Source organism: Strongylocentrotus purpuratus, unplaced genomic scaffold, assembly GCF_000002235.5.
Source record: "Strongylocentrotus purpuratus isolate Spur 01 unplaced genomic scaffold, Spur_5.0 spur5_scaffold_6, whole genome shotgun sequence".
In the NCBI taxonomy this organism is placed as follows: Eukaryota; Metazoa; Echinodermata; class Echinoidea; order Camarodonta; family Strongylocentrotidae; genus Strongylocentrotus; species Strongylocentrotus purpuratus.
Genome location: NW_022145612.1, coordinates 37,435,668 through 37,461,381, shown reverse-complemented (window position 1 = coordinate 37,461,381; position 25,714 = coordinate 37,435,668). Strand labels below are relative to the sequence as shown.

Sequence of the window (25,714 nt, the reverse complement as noted above, 5' to 3'; positions counted from 1 at the left end):
AAGATACTTGCACTGACTGTACATGGCCTTTAAAAAGCACGGTTATAAGTGTTGAAGTGATAAACAGGCCCATTCCCCCTCCCCCTCAAACAAAAAGTAAAAAGATCATTGCTGCTGTACCATCGTAATTCTAATGCACAGCACAGGTAGACTTAAAGGGATTGGGTATCTTTGCCTCAGATTCTAAACAAAATCCTGGATTTAGCTCATGCCGCAATCATAATAATAAACCTTTAGGTCGGTGAGGAATCCTTTGACTTTTACAAGCCAATCGCCTGTCTGATTATTTATGATTGGAATTAGAAAAGTCAAAAACTGTTTGCCAAACAGTTTTGAACAGTTTGTTATAACACTACAGTCTATCATGGAAAATGAGTACTAGTAGGTATATCGAAACCTGTCACTCAAAGATTTTAATTTTTGTGAGGCACTTCATGTTTGAATGACATTGGACACAAAATAAACAAGGGAAACTCTCTCGGCGGCCTCATCTGCATCACACAATTCGATGAGATGAAAAATTAAGTTGGGACATTATTTCTGGGCAGGATGGCCCATTAACAGGCCCCCAAAAAATGAAATCCGCTAAATATAATAAATAAAAAAGTTATAAATTTAGAAAAATTGTAATCATTATAGATATAGGCTCTACAAAATGGCTAAATCAGTAATGTCTCTGTTATGTAGTGGCAAACAACTTTCCCATTTGTTCAAACAGACAGTGACAAAAATTTCAATTTTTCAAAAGTGTATGGCTCAGGAGGGTACATTCTCATTAGAAGATCTATAATAACATGCTATCCAATTTGAGTATAGTGCCAAGAAGGAAGGCACTTCGTAGAAACCATGAATCAATGATAGTTGTCCTGACTACTTCACAATCCACTGACCAAACTGAGAATTCAAAATTTGCATAGACTTAGTGAACTCATATTTCAAACAATCCTAAATTACTTACATTGGTCTGATATATTCCAAATTAATACTATTTGGTTATTCTTATTTCCTGCTTTCATACAAATAAACTTATTACAGGGATTGTCCTTTAAAGATGGTAGCTGCGTAAAGATTCAATCGGCTTAATTTCGACCATTACAAGAAGTTGGTTATTGAACAAAAGCTCATATCCTTTGCAGCTCATTTTATCTACGTTATTTATATTACCGAAGTTAAAAAAAAAAAAGTCAGTTATTAAATAGTGTCCGACGGTTAAGAAATGTTCAATATCATTTACAAAGGAATTTAAATTTAGCAATAAATTCTAAAGGATAGCTAAATCTTTTCCTGTTTAAATTGAACACTGTAAACATGGAACGAAAGTTGTTGTTGAATTTCCGGTCATAAACTTGAACATCCTCTTCTACTGTTTTGAAAGTATGATGAAATGATTTCTGCATCAGTTATCTCTGATATATCAAATGTTATTGAATTGATTAATATCTGTATGGAACCTACTTTTAAATTATTCCTCAAAATTACTCTTTTATTGTTGAGTGTAAACATGCCATGGCAATATTTAAACATGAGTATCATTAATTTCGAATTAGCATCAGAAATACAAAATAATAAGTTGATATTACCTATTCAAATATGATGAAGAAAAAAAAACCCGACACCTATTATTGAATTATATGCAATTTATTTTTTGTAATTTTGAAAAATTTGAAAAAGCTCCAAAATACTTGGTACCCATTTGAAATTTAATGATAAAGACCAGTTTGGTCATGCGATTGCATTGTAAAAGAAACGTTGTGGAATCGATCAGAAAAGGTTGATCATCTAGCATATAAGTATTGGTGTGCACTTCAAGGTTCTGGAATCATCAAAATGAAACAAAATTTAGCCCAGTCTTGGTAAAGTTACAAGCACTGTACACAGAAAGATGTATATGGAACTACGCAACACGTGCGTGATATCTGTCCTGTCCGGATAGATATAATAATTTATCAAATATAGCAATTAGTGGGCGGTTTTTAGGTAAAATTTGTATCATCACGTATTAGTCAAAACATATTCTTTCACATGATTGGTAATAACAGCTTCCATTTCATTTTTTGAGAGGGGGGCGTTTCCAAAACTGGTCATTACCTTTAAATCAAGAATAAAAATGGCCTATCCCAAAAATCCTTTTTTTTATTCAAAAAGAGAAAAACAATCCCAATGAACTACAACATGGGTGGGTTTGAATGAGAGGGAACCAACAGTAGTTTAGGTTTTGGAGCCTAATCCTAAGGTGCATTTCATTTTAATCCCTCCCTCTGGCTTCATATCAAAACCTTTGGGCCATTGAACAGTGCTTGTTTTATTAGCAAAAAAATATTCTATGTTTTTTTTAAATCCATCTTCATTGTGCTAAAAGTACCACATATTTTGCCTAGTTTAACAAGTATAATAAGACGAAAACTATGTTCTTTCTAGTAAAGCAAACAAATTACAATTTCGTTCTTATTTACTATTATGTTTTATTTTGTAAAGTAGTAAATTTACTTTTATTTTCAGCTCATTTTCTATGTAAAACCAATGGGTCGGGCGACAATGAGAAAGTCTTTTTTCCTATATAATTTTATCTTTCCAACCATATGCATGTAAGACTTGTTTTGATTGGTCAATGTTACCCCCTGCATCTCCAAGATGTAAGACCATCACATCTTCCCCCAGTAGGGATGTAACTTTTTTGAAAGCGAAAGTTTTTGGGGAGATGATTCTGTTTGAAAACTGTGTTGCCTATAGTCTCTGTCACAGTCCATGCACTTAATACAATGCGAAGTGGTGGAAAGATACCGGCTGCACAAAGATACATCGACTTCCCTACACTTTATATAGAAAATATGACAAGTAGCCGAGCATACTTGTACCATTCTTCACCAATATGTTGATACTCAGAGACAAAACTCCCATTTTGAAATTAAAAAAAAATGATCTGTTTTACTGAATGTCTACATGGGTATTACTGAAGAAGAAAAAAAAATTAGCAAATAGTGAACAATGACACTACCATCATATCCAGGGTGATTATCAGACAGGCAGAGTTTACTTCTGGACAGGTGTTACCCCCCTACATTGCTATGCCCTCAGTATTACATAACATTTTTGTTAGAAATGAATCTTCAGCTAATGTCAGCTAATGTCATTTTCAATTTCATCCAAATGGTAAAAAGCATTACAAAAATAAACATGACTGGTGAGCTTACCTATATGGCCATTCGAAATCGATCGCTTCTTTGCAATGCTGCATTTCAGGATACCAGCCGAGTGCGCAAGCCTTCAGGAAATTAACAAAAATCTCAAAAAGTGTTGATATTTGATAAATGTGCAAAACTCGACAGTATTCAAAACACAACAGAAATGAAATGCATCGTGAAATGGCAGTAGAGGAATGTTGGAAAGAAACATCAAACATCATCATAATGTAACAAGAAATAATGACACATGAACAGTTAACATGAGATGTCAATAGAATTTCATCAAATGGTAAGACATGAAATAAGATGGAAATAAATGACAATTGAGAAACAACATGTGAAAAGAAGGTGAAAACACCCATGATAAAAACTTGGCCACCAGCAAAATATACCCAATATAGGCAATGAGGTTTCATACATGGTGAATAAGATACAATTCATTGGCATATAAAACATGGTACTTTAAAGAATATATTAAAGACAAATTAGGGGAGGGAGTAAAAAATAGAACAATGGAAAACAACATTAAGTTCAATGTTAAAATCAAAACTATAAATAGAAAGTATACATAATTATCAAAATATAATATGACAAATATAAAACATATCAACATTGCAATAAAGTCAACATTAAATGAATCTATCGCTAATAGAACAACTCTACCATTTTAGAATGGAATCATTTCAAATATGATCCAATCAAAATGAATACTACCGACAGTATCTAAAATGATTTGATCAAGTAATCTGAGTAACGTCTAATTAAAGCTTCAAAGAATCTTCTCTAAAGGGCTTGCAATTTTGTATTATTGACCAATTCATAACAAATTTTGATGTGGTTTTCTGTTTGGATTGGAAATTCATGGATACAAACCCCAACAGTTTAAGAGAAAATTTGAACAATCTTATTTAATGTTTGGAGGACTAGAGGAAGAATGTTCATGTATCTATGTTAATTTTTTCCCTACGGCCCCCAAATGACAACCCCTCAATTTCATTTCCTCCAATATATTCTGTATAAAAACAAACCTTCACATTCTGCAGGGGAACAACTGACAAGGACACTGGGGTTGGGTACAGGGATAAGGTTGAAAATGGTGGTGGGGAATCCCCCTTTTCGAAATTCCACACAAACATATTGGACCTCTGTGCAAGTTAGCCCACTCATGTTTAGGTCAAAATCTACACTGGCATAAAGCATGTCTTCAGTGACAAGCATGGTTGTGTCTTGTTGATCTCCAGTGAGCACCTGCAGTTTGGAAAGGAAAGAAGAGGCAGGAAGGATAGGAGATGGAGGATGGATGGATGGATGGATGGATGGATGGATGGAAGAAGAGGTGGTTGCCATAGTGATGAAGACAAAAACCAAATGAAACCCGGATGGACACCAGGACATGAATCATGAACGAGATGACAAAAGTGAAGTATTGACATGAGGAACAAAACAGATGAAATAAAAGGAGAAACAATAATGATTGGAAATGTGTGTTGATAAATGTCAATGAAAAATGGAAAAAACAAAATCAATATGATATGAGAGTGGAAACAATGAGAATGGAAACAATGACAAAAATGAAACATCAATGGCAAAACAATCACAATGAAAGTGACAAGTGTGAAATAATGAAACAAAAATATGATGAGTAAAACAAAATATGAGTGTATATGAAGTACATAATGAACAGACAAATAATGAAATAAGATGATAAGGAAGAAAGATAAGGTAAACAGAATTGAGAAAGAAAAGAAAAGAATACAAAATATCATAAGTCAAGTTGTCAATATCAAATACATTGATACTCAAGTCATGAATAAAAATACATAATTTCAATAACAGAGATATCATGCACATTTGAATATGTTTAAAAAAGAAAACATAAAAACATCAGTACATTTTGAAAGAGAGACATATGATGCATAAAATATCAACATATAAAGAAGAAGAAGAGTAATATATGAAAAAAACAATAAAATATACAAATCGGAGAAACAGTCAAATAGTTATGTCTCATAATCAAGAACCATGTCATATCAATATAATTTGTAAAATAGAGAATAGATCTGGCGCCACCTTTGGTGGCTGAGACCAAAAATATATATCAAACTAATAAAACATGTACTTAAATATAATATTTGAGCATTGTCGTACTTGATCATTGCAGTGACCCTCATCTCAAAACAAACAATATTGAGGAAAGGGAGAAAATCCAATATTGCAATAATCAAGGTTCTGATTGCAATGCAACACATTTTTGGTAATAACACATGAGTGTCACTGCATCGTTAGTTTTAATCAAGTCTGTATTAGTGCATATGATTGCAACACTGTGTAGAAAATGAAGATAGAAGTTGAACCCACCTGATTTCTCTCACTGTAGCGCTGTCCTACACCATTCATGTTGGAGCTCCCAAACGCACTCATGGCCCACAAGCCTTCTCCGGCCACACCCACTCCTTGGCCGCGGATAGCAACCTCCATGGAGAAAGGGTTGGAGTAACGCTCGTTAAGGAGACCCCCGCTCAGAACACGGTTGCCTACATTTGTGATTTCCAGGTCTGATAAAGGAAAGAATGGTGAGAGGACATATAATGGTGATGGTTGCTGTTCAACATTCCACTCTATCTATCATAAGGCGACAAGAGAAATTTACATCCCTACTGGTGGAAGGCAATGTTACATATAATGATAGGAGCACGTACTGTACAAATAAATCTAAGATAAATTAGGAAGCAAAAAAAAAACAATCATAGAACAAACAAACAATATGGGTATATAAAAAGTAGTAAATACACTTAAAATGATATTTTGGAGATTATTATTGCTTTTTTCCTGCAAAAATACCTAAAATTACTTTGGGAAAAATTAGTAACAATTAATAAAAAATGATTTCACTAAATAAATAAAATCAGAATTCAAATTTTATCGACATAAAATATTGTATGAAAAGCAAATAAATGAAATGATGCAAAATATTTTGAATCGAACTATGCTGTTCTCTTATCACTCTTTCAAATAAAATCTGTAATAAAATACTCACTTGCTCTGCAAGGGCTCTCCTGACAAAGAGTGATAACATCGCCCTCTGGGAGCACCGAGAAGAAGAAGTCAGGGCTTGCATCCTCATTCTTAGCAAATTCCATGCAGGCATATGTGTATGGGCCACATCCAATAGCAGCCACGTCAAACATAGCAGTGGCTTCCGTGAACTCCAAGGGACCGCCGGCTGCCAAGCTCTTAGAGACCTCTACATCATTCAGGGTCTGGACATTGTAGTTGAATCTTGTTCCACTACCATCCTCATTTTCACTTCCAAAAAGTCCAAGTCTCCACAGATCCAAGCCAGATTTGGCTGGAGATGTTGCAGTGAACACCGCAGAGGCAGTGATCGATAGCTCATTCTCCATACCGGCAATGATGCCCGATGCTGTGTAACGCCAACTCAAACCTCTGGCAACCACACCTGTAAAGATGACAGTTTTTAATATTAGCTCGGAGAAATGGAATCATGGCTAGTATATTATTCTTTCTTACATATGTGTTTTTCCAAAAGGAGTATTTGTAAACTTTAGAAACTACATTCTCCTATACTGCTAGCATGTATTTACTTGTTTAGAAGTATGAATTCTACCTATACTCAATAGAATTTTTGCTAGTTCACATCCCATTAAAGATTTAATTGTATCAACTTCCTTACATATGTGTTTTCCAAAACTTTAGAAACTACATTCTCATATACTGCCAGCATGTATTTACTTGTTTAGAAGTATGAATTTTACCTATACTCAATAGAATATTCCCTAATTTACATCCCATTTAAGATTTAATTGTATCAAACTAATGCTAATCAATGTATGTGCACAAAAACTACTTTTTGAAGTGGCACAAATAGTAACAAATAAACTATATTTGGTGGATTTTAGCCAAAACCGTACAAACGTACAAACATTAATTAATCGTATACATAAAATGATAAGACATATATACCAAACTCATCATGTCTATGAAAACACTAAATGCATTTGAAATGATGTATATTTGGACACATGCATGCAGAGGAAGGAACTACAGAATTCTCTAGAATCAAGCAAATGTTTTGATGCAATATTGCTTAAAATCTTTGATATAAAGTATATAAATATATACATTCCTAAGTCAAATGACAATACTTTATCTTTATCATCTTTGATTTGAATTCATTCATTGAAGAATTGAATAACAAGCTATTTCAAACTAAATATACTTGTATATATTTCACAAGTTTAATTTTCAGCACTCACAAGGCTCAAGAAATATCTGTAGTTCACATCAAATCAGTCAGTGAAGGAAGTGGTGAAAAGGTTGAAAGTGAAAATGAGAAAGAATGCGTTGTCATGCAAACTAAATATATCCCACTGAATTAACACTTATTTGTGTATTGTTCCGATTTTATCTGCCATAAAATTTGTTTAAAATTTGCAAAAGAACTAGTTTTAAAAGGATCAAAAGCATTTTTGCTGGAAATTATCATAATTTTTTTTTATTTCGTCTGTAGTTTTTAATGTTCTTACAGTTTGGCCCTTTTCAAACATACAAAATTTCACACTTCCCTTGAAATAAAACTTCTTTCTTCCCAATCATAACATGTATCACTTGTTTGTTCCAAAATAAGTAAAGAGCCTGAAAAAGGGTCAAATTAATAGTTTCAGAGTACACAGCACCTAAAGCCCTGGGTTAGGATAAAGAAAAAATGTGACCAAAAAAAAATCAGGAGAAAATTGCATTTTTACTAGAAATTATGGGAAATCATTTCAAGCTACAGATATGATATTTCAGGAACAGGCTCATTATATATTGAGAAGTAATATTATAATATAAAAGAACCCAGAAGAAAGCATTTCTAAGCTTGTTAGTGGCTTAAGATTATCTAAATCAAATTGTAAAAGATCCATAACAGAAGATATTATCAAAGCTGCCGTAAGCAAGAAAGGAGGTTAAGGAGGATACATTTATTTTCTAATTAACTTTAAGGGGATATATATATCAAGCTATAATATATATATATATCAAGCTGTAATTTGCAGAGCATTTATAGGAGAGTTGCTGCATTCACTTGCAAAGCCTTAGGCAGAGATGCATAATAATCATGGCATCATCACCCACCTCCTCAGATTAGAGAGTCATGGACTTCACAGCTTTCGATTGGCTTTCATCAGGTGATTGATTTTCATCAGGTGACCGCTATGCAATTCACTAATGCCTAATCCTGAATGTCTCTGAGCTTCGATCAATATAGCATTTTTTTTTAAATACAGGTCCCGGCACTTTAAAGTTCCTCTCATTTGCTTAAAATCCTCATGAAGAATGCAGCAGCACAGTACGCGTCTTGCGATGATGAGATGTGGATGACTGACACACTGGTGACAAAATGTATGTGTTTCATGGATGCTTACGTACTATGGATATCATGACAGGAACTGACATAATGATTCCACCCATGCACTAGTGGAATATAAACATTTGACCACACAAAACAGACAACAGTTACATACACACAGGATTCATCATCAAAGAATTTGAAACCCTCAGACATATTCAACTACTTTTATATTTTGTTTTAGTTATCAGAAGTGTCTACTATGCAAGCAAGTCTTTCCTGAATTTTTTCGATAGGTGTAAAATATTGACCTCTTGCCATTATAATTTTGTTATCCTCCCCATGTATATGTAGAAATAGATGTAAAATCTCAATAAAAGTCTTAAAGCAATAAATTCTTGATCAGATACTCTAATGTAAAGATTGTATTCTATTCATTTTTTGTAATGTGTTTTGGATCAAAAAAAAAACTTCTATCAACCCTCCCACCCTTAGTTCTACAGAAAGGTCAATATGGCTCTGTAAATTGCATATCATTATTTTCTTTTCATTGGAGTGACACCACTATGAAAAGTTTCCTAACAATTGACATTTACAATTTTAACTATTATTGTAGATACATCATCCAAACAGAAGAATCTGCAAGAAAGAGGAAAAGGATGTTATCACATGGAACTTAGCGTACACAAAATTGCACATTTTCTTTCTATTCTAAATAAGAAGGAATAGAATAGAGTTGGTCACAGCAATTTTTTCTATTCTTAACTTTCTTTGAGGGGAGGTATTTCATCAGGTAACAAATATAAATAAAGACCGACAATAGATAAGTCCAAAATTTATTAATAGAATAACAACTTTGTACTGTTCCATAAAATTGGAATACTTAAGCATTTGATTTTAGTTAACAATCTTCAATACAAAAGTCACAGACGCATTTGTTTTTAACCGTTCATTTGAATGAGACAACAACAAAAGCAAGGAATGAATTATCACCCCCCCCCCTCCCATTATACTCCAAAGGAATTCCTTTTATGTCTTGAAAAACTTTCCCATAAGCATTTCCAATCATATCTCATTTAATAAATTCTCAAATATCAATATACGCTATACATTTTATATACCCCAGTACTTTTATCAAGTAGAAAGTTATTTCACCTAGATTAAGATTTAAATAATGTTTAACCTCCCATGCCTATCTGAATAAATGAATGTACGTACCTGAATTGACGCACGACTCCGGTCATACCATGTCGGGAAGAATGCATTGTGAATTTCAATCGATAAAAACACATAATACATTCCAGATGAACCATTTCACAAACATCATGTCAAAAGTATAAATCATTGCATGCAAGACCACAAGTTTATGATTATGACAGAACTCACACAACTTGAATGAGAGACGGAATGAAATAGACACAATGAAATGATAACATCAAGTATTGTTTAAAAAATATTACAACTCAACATAATGATTCAGAGGTGTATATGAACAGTTATAACGTGTACCAGTAAATACAAGAATGTAGTGATAATAACAACTGAATGAAGTGATAGTAACCACTAATTAAGAATGAGGACTGAATTGGAAATGAATTTCACATAAGATGGGTCATGAAAGTAATTTCAGTGATTTAGTAACAAATGATGGAATTTTGAACAACTTGGCCACCAGTAATTTATTTAAGTCCCACATACAATCATAACCCCTTATCAAAGAAAAACTGCTATAAAAATTAAAAACACAAAATAGTAATACTTCAACTTCAATAATACATTTCACAATACTGATCGATGATGTAATTAGAATAAGATAAATAGAATAAAGGATTCATAACATCTTACTACTAGCTGAAGAAAATGGTCATAAGAAAATATTTTTTTCGTTAGGTACCGGTATATACAAATATTTCATAATGGTTATACATTTATATTTCATAAGACTGTTTATGTAATTTGAATTTTACAAAAATCGCATGACTTGCTCACTTGCAGATAAGAAATCTTTTGCAAAGAGACAATCATACTTTTAAGGCAGGAATTGAATATTTTCGAACCTTCACATTCCGCTGGAGAACAGCTAACCATTACACTGTCATCGGGTACAGGGATGAGGTTAAAGACAGTGTCTGGGGAATCCCCCTTGGCAAACTCCACACAGACAAACTGAACTTCAGCACATGTCAGGCCTCGCATGCTAAGATCAAAGTCAACATTGCTAAAGAGCATGTCCTCGGTGACGCGGAAGGTTTGGTCTTGCTGACCACTGGTGAGAACCTGAGCAGTGGACATAGTTGAAAGAATGCATAGAGATAGAGAAGGGTAGGGGGATGGGCACATCACAAGCATGGAACAAAGAAAATGATACAAGATAGAATATGAATATGAAATGACAGATGGATGATGACGGCATTCAGGAAATAACCCAAAAGGGCATATACACATATACGAAAGATGAATAATACAACATGGTGAAATGAAAGTTGATGGTGAAAGGGATGAAATACATATACAAATGGCACATATGGTGATGTAACACATACAAATCAAAATGAAAAAAACAGTGACATGAGAAACAAGATGATAAACAAAATGAAAGAAAATTGATTAAGAATATAATGAAATTGAAAAAAAATATGAACAGAAAAATGAATGGTTGTTAGTAAAATGACATATTACATAGACATGGGAACCAAATTTGGCAGAAAATGTAAACGTGACATTAAAAAGTGATGGAAATGAAGTGCAAATGATAAAATAGAATGAAAGAGCAGAAAGGTGTAAAGAGTAGAGAGAGAAAACAAGGATATGGGAGAAAAGTGAAGAAAAACAAGATATCGATTATTAGCTTTTTTTAACGACTGAGGATTGACAGTAAATACATTGTACCATATTTTAGGTATAATATATTTTATGAAAAGCACAATCTTCTTTAAAAAAAAATATATACATATATGATTATTCTTACTTCTTACTATTTATATTTATCCTTATCCATAAATAAATCATTTTAAATAGAGAAACAAACTGCAGTGATATTTCTTGTTAACATTCATATTATAGATTTCATGTTTGTCCAATTCATACCTGTGATCTCTCACTGTAGCGCTGTCCTGCACCATTGGCATTGGAGCTTCCAAAGGCATTCAACTTCCAGAGGCCGTTGCCTGCAACACCTACTCCTGCGCCACTGATGGCCACATCCATAGAGTAAGCATTTGAATCACGGCCATCTATGACTGTACCACTCAGGACAGTGTCCTGAACGCGGGTGATACTCAGATCTTGGAAGAAAATAAATGCATGGCAGAGAAGGGACTGTTGATTAAGTATGCCGTTATTCTAAAAGATCAACTGATTAGACGCTGAATTTTCATCAAGGTATTTCATGAAAAATCCTTCCAAAATAGAGAGCGAGAGGCCATGGTATGTTTATTCAAAATTAAAGGCTTTAAAAGTGGGTGTTCTTTTAATGTGAATTGTTTTATTTGCCCTATATCTCTTTTAGTGCCATACTTTGAAATGATTAATAGATCAGAAAGGAAATTTATCAGTTTTCTTTCTGTTCATGGGTTCAAAATTTAGCAAAACTCAAGTAGTACAGTGGGGCTTTTAAATCTATAACAGTATTTACCTGCTCTGCAAGGGCTCTCTTGACAAAGAGTGATAACATCGCCCTCTGGGAGCACCGAAAAGCCGAAGAATGGATCAGCATCATCATTCCTTGTGAAATCCATACAGGCATATCCAAACGGACCACACCCGATGGCAGCCACATCAAACATGGCTGTGGCTTCCGTGAACTCAAGAGGGCCTCCTTCTTCTAGGTTCTTGGAGACCTCTATGTTGTTCAGGGTCTGCTCATTGTAGTTGAACCTCTCGCCACTACCGTCCAGATTCTTGCTGCCATACAGGGCAAGCCTCCAAAGGTTATTGCCAGTAACGGGAGCAGTGGTGTCTGTGAACAGGACGGTGGCATCGATAGAGAGTTCATTCTCCATTCCAGCGATGATGTTGTCTGCGGTGTAACGCCAGCTCAAGCCTCTGGCTTGGACACCTATGAGAAAGTACAGTAGGATGCATTAGACTGAGAACATAGTAATCCTTTGAAATAACTGTATGCCAAAACCTACTTCTTCCCACTCAATATTTGAAATCAAGCTTTTTGTGCTTAACATTTACAAAAGAGATGCCGATGAAGTATTCATTTCAAAATTCTATTACCAATCCCTTCAAGTAAACTCTACTATGTACTTTTAGTCATGAACAGTAACTGTATTCAGGCTATCCAACCATTCGATTGAAAAATATAAATTAATTCACATCTTGGTAACTTTGTGCTGGATTGTTTTCAATGTCATCAAAAGGTTTAACATGCAAAATTTACAGCTAGAACTAAGAAGGACCGATGCAATCACATTTTTTAGTATGAATTACTTTACAGTCATTCTATATATCTTGTATACCGTACGAACTATACTTAAACATAATTTTATTTATCAAGCTCCTCTCATAATCTTTAATAACTTATGTGATTAAGCAATCATCATTTGACATTTCTCTCATAAGGGCTGAATTTGCCTATCTTCATATCAAAACAAGAACATTTTGGGGGGCTTATTCAACTATTGAAATACACTAGAAAAGGCTAGATTTAGAATCTTTAATCTAGGTGGCATTAATCATAACACATAATGTTATGTCGAGGCTTGAGCATGCAATGTAACCAATCAATTTTTTTTTCATCCCATCAGAAGAGTCCTATTAATTGAGCATTTATCAATATATGATCTTCCAAAGTTAAGGACACCAACATTCTCTAATTTTCAATGCCAATTATTTGCTTAAATAATTCTCTTCATTTGCTGTACTTCTAACATTTTCCTTCTTTACTGGATTTACTAATGAGATTTTAGAAAAATCTTTGAAGGTATTGCAGTACTGTCTGTCAGCATGCTGATCATTAACCACTATTCATCACAACATTCCCCCACATAATTGATGGTTACACGGCATGAACTCAAGCCTCATTTCTTTTAGTCTGTATACTTACCCAGGAGTCTGTGCATTTTATCCCATGCAAACATGAAGCAAATGATGATGATGCATGATTGAATGAGAACAAAGTGTTAAAAATGATATGGAAGAGAATGTGAAATTTCAGTCACAACCATGAAGTGTATTGACAATCAGATGAATGAAAGTACATACATGAAAACAAGTCAGCAGGAGCTCTCAGTGCAAAGGTTCAAGACATTTCAATTGCCATGCTCATCCACATAGGATTACGGTAGGTATTAATTAATAGATAAAAGCGAAGTAAGCAGTTAAATTCAGATATTCAAATCAAACGATTGGTAAATTTTAATTGAACTGTTCTTAAAAATTATTTTTGTAATATCTGTAATCAGCTATTACCAATTTGGAATTTGTTTCACTATACTATTTCTTACTGCCACGTTTTGAATGTGACAGAGAGAAGCTGTAGTTAAAAAACTTTGTTGGTTCAAGGTTAGTTTTAGGAAATATCCCAGAAAATCATACTTTGCGAAAAGTGAAAATCTGTAGATTTGTATACCGGAACTCAATAAAGTTTAAATCTCTGAAAGGAGCCTCTCTGACCCCCACTGTCTTTTTAACATCTTCATAATCAGTCGGATTTTTATTCTTCAGATCAAGCGAATCATTAATCATGCTTCAGCAAAAGACAAGAGGCATTTCATGTAAGAAAGTGTTTGAAGAAAGAAGATGATACATTCTCAAGCATTCGTCATAGCATATTTAAATGCAGAAACAGAGAAATTGGTCAATCAAAGAGTGCAACCGAACTTTAAGCAATTGAAGATAGTGCAGCATTACAAATTCTTGGAAAGACACGTCACAGAATACTGAAAAATGAGTATTCTTGATTTTTCTTCTTGTTGGGGGAGAAATTCCACCAGGAAAAAGAAGTGTAAGATGCAGGCATGCCAGGGTATCAACAGCAAGCTTGTGCCACATTGCATATAATGCATAGAGTGCAAAGTTGTGCAATCCTAGTTCAAAGTGCTTATATAATCATAGTTTTTCGTTCAAAAAGAGCAATCAGGAACAAAATCAACCCACCTAGTCCTTGATCAAGTTTCCAGATGCGCTCCATAACTCCAGCGGAAAGTGAGTGCTAAGTTCTCCATTATTCAGCGATTAGGGCATTGTTTAATATTGCTGCAACCTTCATTATCAATGTACAGTTATAGCCATCCAATCACTGGAAACACTGACATTTGTGATTTGGCATTCCAGTTTCGTATCACGGCAGATCATTATGAAGATTGAAGAATGCGTTAGAATTCCGATATAATCCAGCATTTCAGCAAATCGTTATTCACGCAGCATTAAGGATCCGATATGATATATTGGCATTATAGTTAAGCAAGTTGTTTTTCATAGTAGTCATGTTCTTGGTATAATTTAATATTGTTTGTTTAATAAGCATTGTTTCGTTAAGTTTTATCAATTGTTTGCATCCTTTTCCCCCTGTTCTAAACAAAATATTACCTTACTTTATTTGATAAAATAAAGTTGATAAATTAATATGGTTAATTTGTAATAATTAATTCAGAACATTGAAGAAAAATCATGTGTAGAAGCAGGAAGACTGATTTACTAATTCACATTGAAAATAAATTTGTAGGAATCAAATAAACCCAGTACTGCCAGTAGGCTATCCATTAACAAAATTGTTTTCTGAAAATTTGTTTGGTTAACCGACAAAAATAATCATACAATTTGGCAAGCTTTAATACATGAGACTACTTCATTTATAAGCTCCTAGATCTTCTGTCAATTTTCAGATAACTGCATTATGTTATGCAGAAGATAGTGTCATATGAATAGGTTTTTTTCCCCTCTATACCAAAGCAATTTTTGTTACTGCGCTTTTTATATTATATATTTGTTTTAGTTCTTGTAAGCATTGGTTTATGCACTCTGTTATGTACACACTGTAACAGAATTCCTGATGCATTCACCGACGTTTCTATTAAGACATGACCACCTTCACGACTATCGCAGCGCTATGAACGACAGGACCAAAGCACTGGTACATGAAGTGAAAACAACATGTGTGATAAACAGAAACGAGTGTATGAGACATCTATGAAAAGAACAAGTATAGTGAAAGACATGATATGTACATTACATGAAATTTGACACAAATGAAAACAAAATGATGTATAAAAAATATTCACTTTTTCACACCATAAACACAGAGCTTTCTTAATAATCACACAACACAAGAAAGCAACTCACAAATAATTTGTATATTATGTATATGATATTTTTCCTGTGGAGATTAGAATGTTCTTTGCTTAAAAACAAATAATGAGGACGAAATGTTTCAATCGACAAACAATGTACAGGTGAAGTATGATTGAAAACAACAAAATGTAACATAGAAACTTCACTTTTGACAGGGCTCCACACTAACTTTTTGGAAGGGGTTTGATTTTTAACTCTTTAGCCTGTATGCACTGTGCATGAGCCTTATGAAAAACTTCCAACATTGTGGGGGATTTTGAGCGCCAATGGGTTCGGGCGCCTGTTATAGTGTAGAGCCCTGCTTTTGACATGAAACAACAAACACATAGTGACTGAACTTGATGAATTATGCATCAATATTAAATATGATCCGATGAATAGAAATGGTACAATAATAGAAAAATATGAACTTTGTGAAGAGTTGGCTTAACAGCACAACAAATGGTTTCACAATGATTTTGATTATTCTCATTATTTGATAAAACACACACACATGATGTGTTAAACAATAATTTCATTAGAAAAACATGAGTGTTGAATTAAGATATGATATTTCATGTACATAAAAGTCAACTATGACAACAGAGAATGTGACTGATAACAGAAATGACACTGCTTCATAAGATTTGTACATAAACACATATCTGTATTTTGCAACAAATCAATTGAAGTTTAAAAGATCAATTTGGGTATCGTAGTTATATCATGTGTACAAGTACCACCCAGTATATTTTTTGAGCTGACTTGTACTCTTAACACATAACAGAGGGGCCCGCTTTCATGCTTTGGTATTGGAATGTCTTGCAGCCATTAACCTTGCCAAATATAATTTGTTAACCCTTAGCGCATCTACAAAGCACAGGGCACTACTAATGACTTTAGCACACTCTGGCCCATGATCCAAATCGTAATTGAAATGAATGTATTGCTGCATCTAGACCACACTGATGCTTAAGGTCATCTCTTCCGCTGACGCATATGCTGATTATGCAATTCCCTGATAATTGAATCCTTTTGCAAAATGCTTGCCTTAATTTTCTCTTGTAATACTTCATCTTCTCAAATAATTAAGAACCAAAAGATAAAAGCTTTTGAAAACAAGTTCCAGTGTCATTACTGTTTCAGTCACTGCATTTATTATTTTTTTATGAAATCTACATTGCTCCTCCCCCTTACCTTTGCATTCTGGAGCGGTTGTACATCCAGTGAGTGCATTATCATCAGGAAAGCCAGAGAACTCGTAGTCCAGACCTCCCTTGGTCCTGGGGCTCTCGCCACGGTCCAATCGAGTACAGATGTACATCATGTCAGTACACTGGGCCATTGGGTCTGTGAGTCTGAAGTCCACGTCCTGGAAATTAAAGGAGTCCTTCTTTTTGTAGTGCTTTGCCTGCTGGGCCTCGGTAAGGGTCTGACTTTGATAGCCGAATCTTAGAGGACAGGAAAAGAGAAAAAAATGTTAAATTCACTTCCAAACTTCATCTACAAACTAAACACCTACTGATTACAGTCTGTTATGACAGTATTTGATGACCAGTATACTTCACATAAACTTTGATGAATACATGCTTTTCTTGTTTCATTATATACTTCACTTCACTTGATATTAACAAAAGCAGAAAAACAAGAGAGAACAAAATTAGTGAAAGTGTGAGCAATATCTGTTTAAAAGTAGCGAAGTAGAGAAGTAGTACATTTTTGAAGTTGTCATCAGTGAAATACAAATTGGCAATAATATCTTACAAGGTCCTCTCCAATTTGTTCTGTACAGAAAATGTCATAAACTTTTATTTACTTAATTATTGATAATGGAATAGACTTGTTTCAAATTTGCGATAATTATATTTAGGGGGAATATATGATTGAAAAATTTTCTAATGGAAAAATATTAATTTTTGGAGACTTTTAGTACAAGGCAATTGAGAAGAAACCCTGCAAGATAGGTCACAGAGTTGCCACTTTGTGTTTGAGTGATCGCACTTTCAAAAATTTTAAATCAGATTTCACTCAAACTTTTACTGACCTGCTCCTCTCATTTTTCCGCTTTTATTAAAACAAAGTTAATATCAAGGTGGACTATTTCCCCTTTAGTTATCTTCAAATGACTTGATGATACCTTTGTCCCCTGCCATCCATATTGGGCGAGGCCCAGGCACTGAGTCTCCAGAGACCTTCTCCCGCGACACCCGTTGTATCCTGAGCTTCCTGAAACTTGATGGGTACCCTGAGAGTCAGTCGGTTCTCTCGGCCTTCTGAGATACTGCCTGTACTGGTGATCACCGGCGCTACCTTCTTCACCTTCACATCTGCAAGAGTACATCGCACACATTGATTAGCATTTTGTTAATGTAATCGTTAATTAAACTAAAAGCATTTTGATAATTAAGAAGACAGTTATGTAGAGATGAACGTATCTCCAATACACATCCTTTTGTGACAGATTAGCCTCATGCTTAACAAGTTACCCAATATCTACTGCTGGCTATTGCCACTTCTACAATTCCAACGACGACTATGTCTACTGCTACTACTGTTGCTGCTGCTGCTACTGCTACTACTTCTCCTACTATTACTACTCTTTTCTAAGCAATTTCTTCTTAGAATATCTCCAAAAAAGTATGGCATGTCTAAATATCCCTTTGGAAAAAAATGTAGGTACTTAAACCCAAGAACCTGTATTAGCCCCCAGCCTTCAAAGTTCAGCACTACTCACTAAATCATTATGATTTCTTGTTTCTAAGGAGAGGGTATTTCCAATGTTTCTATTTACGACTTGGCATACAGCTTTATGCATATTCTTCTAGTCTGTGAGCACATTAACAAAGATACTTACTGAAAGGACACAAGAAGCAACATTCTCCTTCCGGTTTGATGGGTTCAACACAGAAGGCGGGCTGGCAACTCTCAATCACACAGGTCGTGGTGGCATTGTCACAACTACAAATCGTACATTCATCAACACTCCACGATTCTGCGTGGAGATACGGTTGTCCTCGGTATACACATGGTAGTAGGGGCTCTCCCGAGCTTATGCTAAGTGAAAACGATGATTCTGGAAGAGAGACCACATAATACATTGAAAACATTAATGAGAATTACATGGTGATTAGCGTGCAGCTTCATTCTGATAGTAAGAAACATCATGGCTGATGAAATTGTGATCATTTGTATTGAAATTGATCATAAGTATTCTCATTATTATTGTTAATAATAGTCATTATCATCTTCATTTTATAATTGAATTAATATTTTCATATTCAACATGGCTGATTTGCACATAATATTTCAACCTGGCTCTTTTTTTTTCCAGCTAAAATTTACTTTTTCAAGAATATATATATATCTCAATTTAAACAGAGAACATACATGACCTACTTACCATCCTGCAAAAAATAACATTAGTAAATAATCATTCTTATTACAAATATAAATACAGATATTTCAATCGTCTGGAGCCAGGAGGGCATCAACTGATAAACTCTTTAAACACAGAGTTAATGCCCTTCTGGCTCTGAACAGATGATTGTACACAACTCAATTTTTGTAATTTTGAACACACAAAGGAATATACATGTATCTTAAATAAGTTATTTGTATTTCTTGGTTTCAATCAGATTTGAACTTGATGGTGTCCATGCTATCTCAATAAAACCTAATCAATTTCTAACCTACATTGTAAACTTATATAAATAAAGTGTCATGAAGAACTGCATGTACCCATGCATGTATTGTGTATGTTCATCTAATCTGATAAAAAATGATGAATTATGAGTACATGGAGTTACTGAATTCATTCAACTACGCAATTCATAGAAATATACAATAAGTGAAATGATATTAACTCATCAAACCAAAAGAACAATCGAGATGAATTAATTTCTGATCTATTAACAAATGTTTTGTATTACACCCGTTTTCACCAGAGATGAAATTGTGAATGCCATACTCACTCAGCCTCAGCTAATTCATGCTCAACTGTCACAAACCGAACCCTTTCAGCAAACTGTGTCCAGCACTACCGCAAGACCATTATCTAAATAGTTACCAGTAGTATGTCATTCTAAACAGGTGGTGGTGATGGTGGGTGAGGGTGAGAGGGTTTACAGAGATGCATGCAATCATGCAAACTTGTTAAAGAAGGCGTTTTTCTTTTCTTTACAACATGCACCAGAACTTCACAACTACTATTTGGGGGGATAATAGATACATGTATATGCATGCAAAACGCAAGTCATTTGCCCCTTCTGAAAACTATTTTGCCAAAATAGATACAAAATATTCTAGACCCCATAACTACTTGAATGATACTTACATGTACATTTAATTTGCATACGGTACATGTGTTTTATAAATACATTTCATATTTTGGTCAGTTTTTCTGTGTACATGTACAGGGAATAATTTTCCTCAATTTTTTTGATTAGCAATTTCAGCCGATGGATAAATATTTCAAATGAAATTCTGTACATTTCTATGGAAGAAAACTGCTACACAAAAGATATTTTGTATAGCAGTCATGCAAAAATGCATAGCAAACTGCGATGCGATACCAGGAAAATTATTCCCTGATGTACAATGCTTTTACAGCAGTTGCAATTTTAGCAACAGAATCAAAGAACCAGTGATTTGATAGTTGAATGAACATAGGAATTGAAGTCCGCAAACTTGAACAATTCATAGTTCTGTATTTTAAGAGGATAAAATAAGATGCTAATATATGGATGGGAGAATACATGTACCATGCATGATGAATGATGCATGCAAATTTTTAAAAATCTACAAGTATAAGTTGTATCAAACATGATAATGATGGGGTTAAACATACACATAAATAACACATACAACAATGTAAGCATGCAGGCTCACTAATTCTGAAATACAAGAGGAAATGTTTTAAAGATCAGTTACATGAATAAAGTCAATTCCATTCAGATCTGAAAATTGCAATGAAATCATTTATCAAATGCAAAATTTCAAAATGGTTAAAAAAAAAGTCTTGAGCAGTCCTCATGCATGAAAATGATGAAATGATCTTACAAATCAACCATGGCAGTCATCAATTACTCAAGAGATAGATATCTAATGTAATGAGCTCCTCACAAATACATCATGCTTATAAATTTGCAGCATGATATGGTTACGCTCTTTTGTAATATCTCTTTTGTTATTATATACAGTGGATTTTTTTTCTCCTTTCTTTACATATATCAGCAAAAACAGCCAAATCCTTTGCTGATAATATTGTATTTGGTTGATTTGAAGCTTACTTGTATGCCTGACTAATCAGCATGCATGCTCATGCAAATCTACAATTTCATTACCAGAGTTTCAGAAGGAAATTCATGACATAAGGCCTAAAAAAAAGATGTTGTATTGTCCTTTGCGACTGACCCCAAAATCTTGGAATCTATACGGTCGGCTCTTTAAAAAAGTTATTTTTTTAATCGTTTTATAGAGAAAAAAAGCATTCAAAACTGAAAAATATCAGCCAAAAGAGGGAGTTCAAAAAATATTTAAAAATTCTGACCAACCGACCCATGTTTTGGCACCTAAAGGGCAATACAACATCTTCTTTTTTAGGCCTAAGAGAAGTCCAAGTCAAGTTGGTTAGTGTTTACTGACAAAAATCACATTATCCAATTTTAAGTCCTAGTTAAAAGTACATTTGTGAACTGTGTGGGAAAAAAATGCTTTTCTGTATCTAGAATGTTCTTAACAAAATATTACTGCTTAGTGAAGTACATCTAAAAAAAAAAAGGGAAATCCAACCTTAATTACAGGGCTTGGAATGGGCACTCAAAAAGTCTGGACCCTAAAATTGTAAAATGTGTATATATGCACACAGATTCTAATAGCAAGTTGTTCTGAAAGAAGGCAGATAGAGAAGTTGATTGATGAATTTTTGCATGAAATTAGACCGCAAAAAAGGAAACTTCATATTTTTAAAACCTTTTATTCACTGAAAATATGGCAATTCAAAAGTGGCAAAGATATGTAGTTGATATGGTGGCCCCCCAAAAAAGGCTCTCCTTGTTCTATTTTCTAACCAAAGAAAATGATTTAACTATTTAGGAATATTACTTGGTAGAATCAATTCTCTTCTTTTTTTCTTTTCTTTTCCTTTGAAAATCAGAAAATGAAATGTAGTTTAGTATATACATATGTGTATGCAACAAACTGGAGAGTTGTCCATAAAAATGTCAATCAAATCACCAATTTGCTAATTTATAATTTGCATAGATTTTAAGATCTCATATTTCAAACATTAAACTTTCTCTTCTTTTTCTGCTTTCTCACAACCAACCCGGCTGTAACTAAGGTTGGATTGCCCTTCAAGGTTTATACATAATAATTATTTATCACTGCAGGATACTAAGTAAGATGGATATTAAAATAGTGTTTTGGGCCATCAACCTAATTTTGCATTACTGCATTTGATGGTTTTGAGAAAAGAATAAAGACTGGATGGTAACTTGATTTAGAGTGTTGTTTCAACAAATCTCCTAACTCCTAAGAACTGATGATGGACTAAACCACCAGAGGAGAGTCATCTCTTCCAGTAATTACTCCAGTGCTCCAGGGTCATGGAAAGTTTCTGCCTGCCTGTGCAAGGCAAGGACGTGCAGACAATGGAGGGCCACAATCAGAATTGCCACGTTTGCACCTCTTCCACTGTCTGGTTGTGGTATAACATGTCATATTGGCAGAGCGAGCGGATTTGATCCGAAACCTATGGCATTACTCAGCGCTGATGGTGCAAGGAGGTGGAGCTTAGCTGGGCCAGTGGCCGCCAACCCCTCAGACTAACTGCTGAGTTGACAACTCTGGAGTTCACCCACATAACCTTGGACTGCTGGGACACACAACTCTCTCCTCCAGGAACATTCCATAATTACAAGAGGGGTCAAGCCTTCTTCCTTTCTAATACCTATTTTTTAATCTGACATACTAATAACTATTATGATTATCCCCTACAACATGCTAAAAATTTCACTCTTCTGGTTACAAGTATAAGTGTAATGCCTTTTTACAAGATTTTATAACTAAATGCATTGATATCTACCAAAAGGCAAGAAAGGCACCAGGTGAATAGGGAAATTGTTTGTCAATTAAAACATATAGATTGTAAACTACTAATTCATACAATAGACAAGTTTCTTTTCAACAACACACATATATATATATATATATATATATATGCACTCATATTAGTTCTATGTTACAGTGTATTTTCCTTCTTATCAATATCACTGCAAATTTCTTCAACTTTTTTCGAATTATACTATTTGTACTCAAATTATTTTGAGACAGACGACTACAATCAAGCATTCAATAGACGGACTGAGACATTAAAAAGTTGCCTCTTAGTGGGTGGACATATTAAACTAAATAAAAAGAGGATTCCTGACTTCCTTCATATTTGTAACAGTAGGAGACTTTCAAAACAACTAAAGAAAAGTAGAAACAGAAATATGCGGCACCTGTTGTGTATGACCCCTGAAAGCAAAAAGATCATGTGTCTACACACTTTTCAACCTAACCCAACCTACATGTAAGTCCTGAAGTATATTTTGTTTATAACATGCTGTAGTTGACGTAAATCATTTGAATATTCTGATTTCCATCAAATGAGTATGACAATTTCTACAGTAACGTTTATCAGGGATAAACAAGTCCAGAAATACACTTGTAACAAAAATAGTCTCTGTCTCACAACAAAATGATAAATTAGGGCCCTCTGTGTGGTTGTTCTTCTTTTAAAATAGATTAATCAGTAAACAGTAATTGATCAAACTTAGTATTATTAGTCCATGACCCTCAAATTTAGCATTTAAGACACAGAACTGAACATATATAGGTCTGGCGGTCTGCTAAATGAAGCATAGACTAACAATAACTGGACGTATATAAGTAAAAGTGAAATATATTTGGATTATCATGACTATTGTTGCTCACTTTGCAGGTCATTGTTTGCAATGTACATGTGAGAAACTACTAGTCATAAAAGATCTTAGAATGAGTATAATCAACACACATATGTTATGATATTAACATCACAATACCATAATCATCATTCATATGATTATGAGTATGAGTAGCTACATCTTAACTTAGGATTAATCGTGGTAGTCTACCATTAAGATTGGATAGATTAGTGTAACAGTTGTTACAGTAACTTTACATGTACATGTATCATAAGTTAGAGTATTGCTTGTTACAATATTATAAATGACTTCATGGCTAAAGCTTATATATTTACACTTCTTAACTTAAGTATGAGAGAGCATGGACACACAAGCAAGCTTCAGCACATCATTTCATCTGAGTGCACACTCCAGAAAAATTCCTAAACCTATTCAATAGTATTATCATGCATGAGAACTGCCAAGATAATTGAGTATAAAATACATATATCTGTCTTAAATAAAGCATTTATCATATTTTATATGGTTGAATCAGTCAAAAAGTTAGAAAATAGTTGTCCTACCTTGTCCCTGACATACTACAGCGAAAACTGTTATTGTCGCTAATATTAATAACAGTGTCTGCCTATGCTGGCGAATCTGGTCCACAAAGCTATACATGGTGTACAATCTCTGTGGCGGACCAGTGAGCGAGCAATCGGGTCTACAGCAAGTTTGAAGAGTGCTGCTGATAAACTTTTCTCTCGGCAAGCTTGCTCTTGGCTCTACATCCTTATCACTGGGAGGGTTTTATCCCCCTATTATGGGATGGATGACACCAGCGGTCAGCCCACCAGCCAATAGGATGCCTTGCCTCAGCAGGGACCGCCCCAACCCAGCTCTGCATGGGAAGCACACACCAGCATGTGCACTGAGAGCTAGGCAGACTTCCTACCACTGCCAGTCAGTCTCTGCTCTTCCAGCAGTGAAGGTAACCCGCAGCTAACTGTATTAACCTTTGCCTGCTATGATTTGTCTCCCAGCCCCTCAAAGTATAGGGGAAGAGAGACTGGGGTCTTGAACTCTCTACACCCATCCAATTTCCTCCTATCTACCACCTCTTAGGGTCTGTAAGTACAACAAAATTACCTAAAAGGATAAGTATTTTGACACACACAGGGAATTTACTATCATGGAGATACCTTTGTTTTATGAAATATCCATTTGTATCAATTGTAATTAATTGAAAAGGAATATGATTGATTTAAAAGTCATGCAATTACACAAAATATATTTTTCACTATATGTAAGAGAGTGAAACTGTCTGAAATAGATACTCTCACACAGACACAGTGACAGTGAACAATCTCTTCACTCAGGAAATTCTACTTCCTTTCAAATAACAATTGGTGACAAATAACGTATGAAAAGGAAATGAACACCACTCAACAAAATTATTCCACTTGACATCAGAAATACTATGCCACAATCAATATAGGCATAATATTTGTGACAAAAAAGACAAGTGTATTAATGTTTTATGATTTATTACAAATTTGGTTTCCTATGACATAAATTTTGGGAATTTCATTATAATATGGCTTGATTTAAAGAACTTTAACTTGAAAACAAACTATATTTATTATTGGTTTCCTGTTCATCTACATGTATCATCTCTAAAATGTTAGAACTTGTAACAAACTGAATTCATTATTTTTAAATTGAATAAAAGTTTCTCTCAATCAAGAAACATTATACGATTATAGCATTGCCTTTTAATTCTAAAATTAGGCATTTTCTGTTATTCAAGCACATCTTGTTATGTTGATGAAGCTACATGTACCCATATTGTTGGAATCCTACATTAGCAGTAGAATGAACTCTTTGCCAGGTAAGCAATTTCACCAAAATTCAATCTTTAGGTCGGAAATTCTGACAGATAGTATCCTGATAAGCACCAGGAAAAGACATAGTGC

The 25,714-nt window shown here is 34.2% G+C and overlaps 1 protein-coding gene across 4 annotated transcripts in view; it reads right to left on the bottom strand.

Moving 5' to 3' along the window:
* Window positions 1-24,524, bottom strand: part of COLP2alpha (alpha-2 collagen) — a 69,142-nt gene extending 44,618 nt beyond the window's left edge. The window contains exons 1-10 of one of the 4 annotated variants that reach the window (XM_030999855.1): window positions 24,323-24,523; window positions 18,668-18,886; window positions 17,951-18,140; window positions 17,011-17,264; window positions 12,170-12,592; window positions 11,623-11,819; window positions 10,593-10,812; window positions 6,220-6,642; window positions 5,541-5,737; window positions 4,211-4,430 (exon numbers count right to left, since the gene is read on the bottom strand). In XM_030999855.1, coding sequence (XP_030855715.1) covers window positions 4,211-4,430; window positions 5,541-5,737; window positions 6,220-6,642; window positions 10,593-10,812; window positions 11,623-11,819; window positions 12,170-12,592; window positions 17,011-17,264; window positions 17,951-18,140; window positions 18,668-18,886; window positions 24,323-24,419 — 2,440 coding nt within the window. In that variant the 5' untranslated portion in view covers window positions 24,420-24,523. 4 annotated transcript variants of the gene reach the window in all.
* Window positions 24,525-25,714: the final 1,190 nt, after the last annotated feature.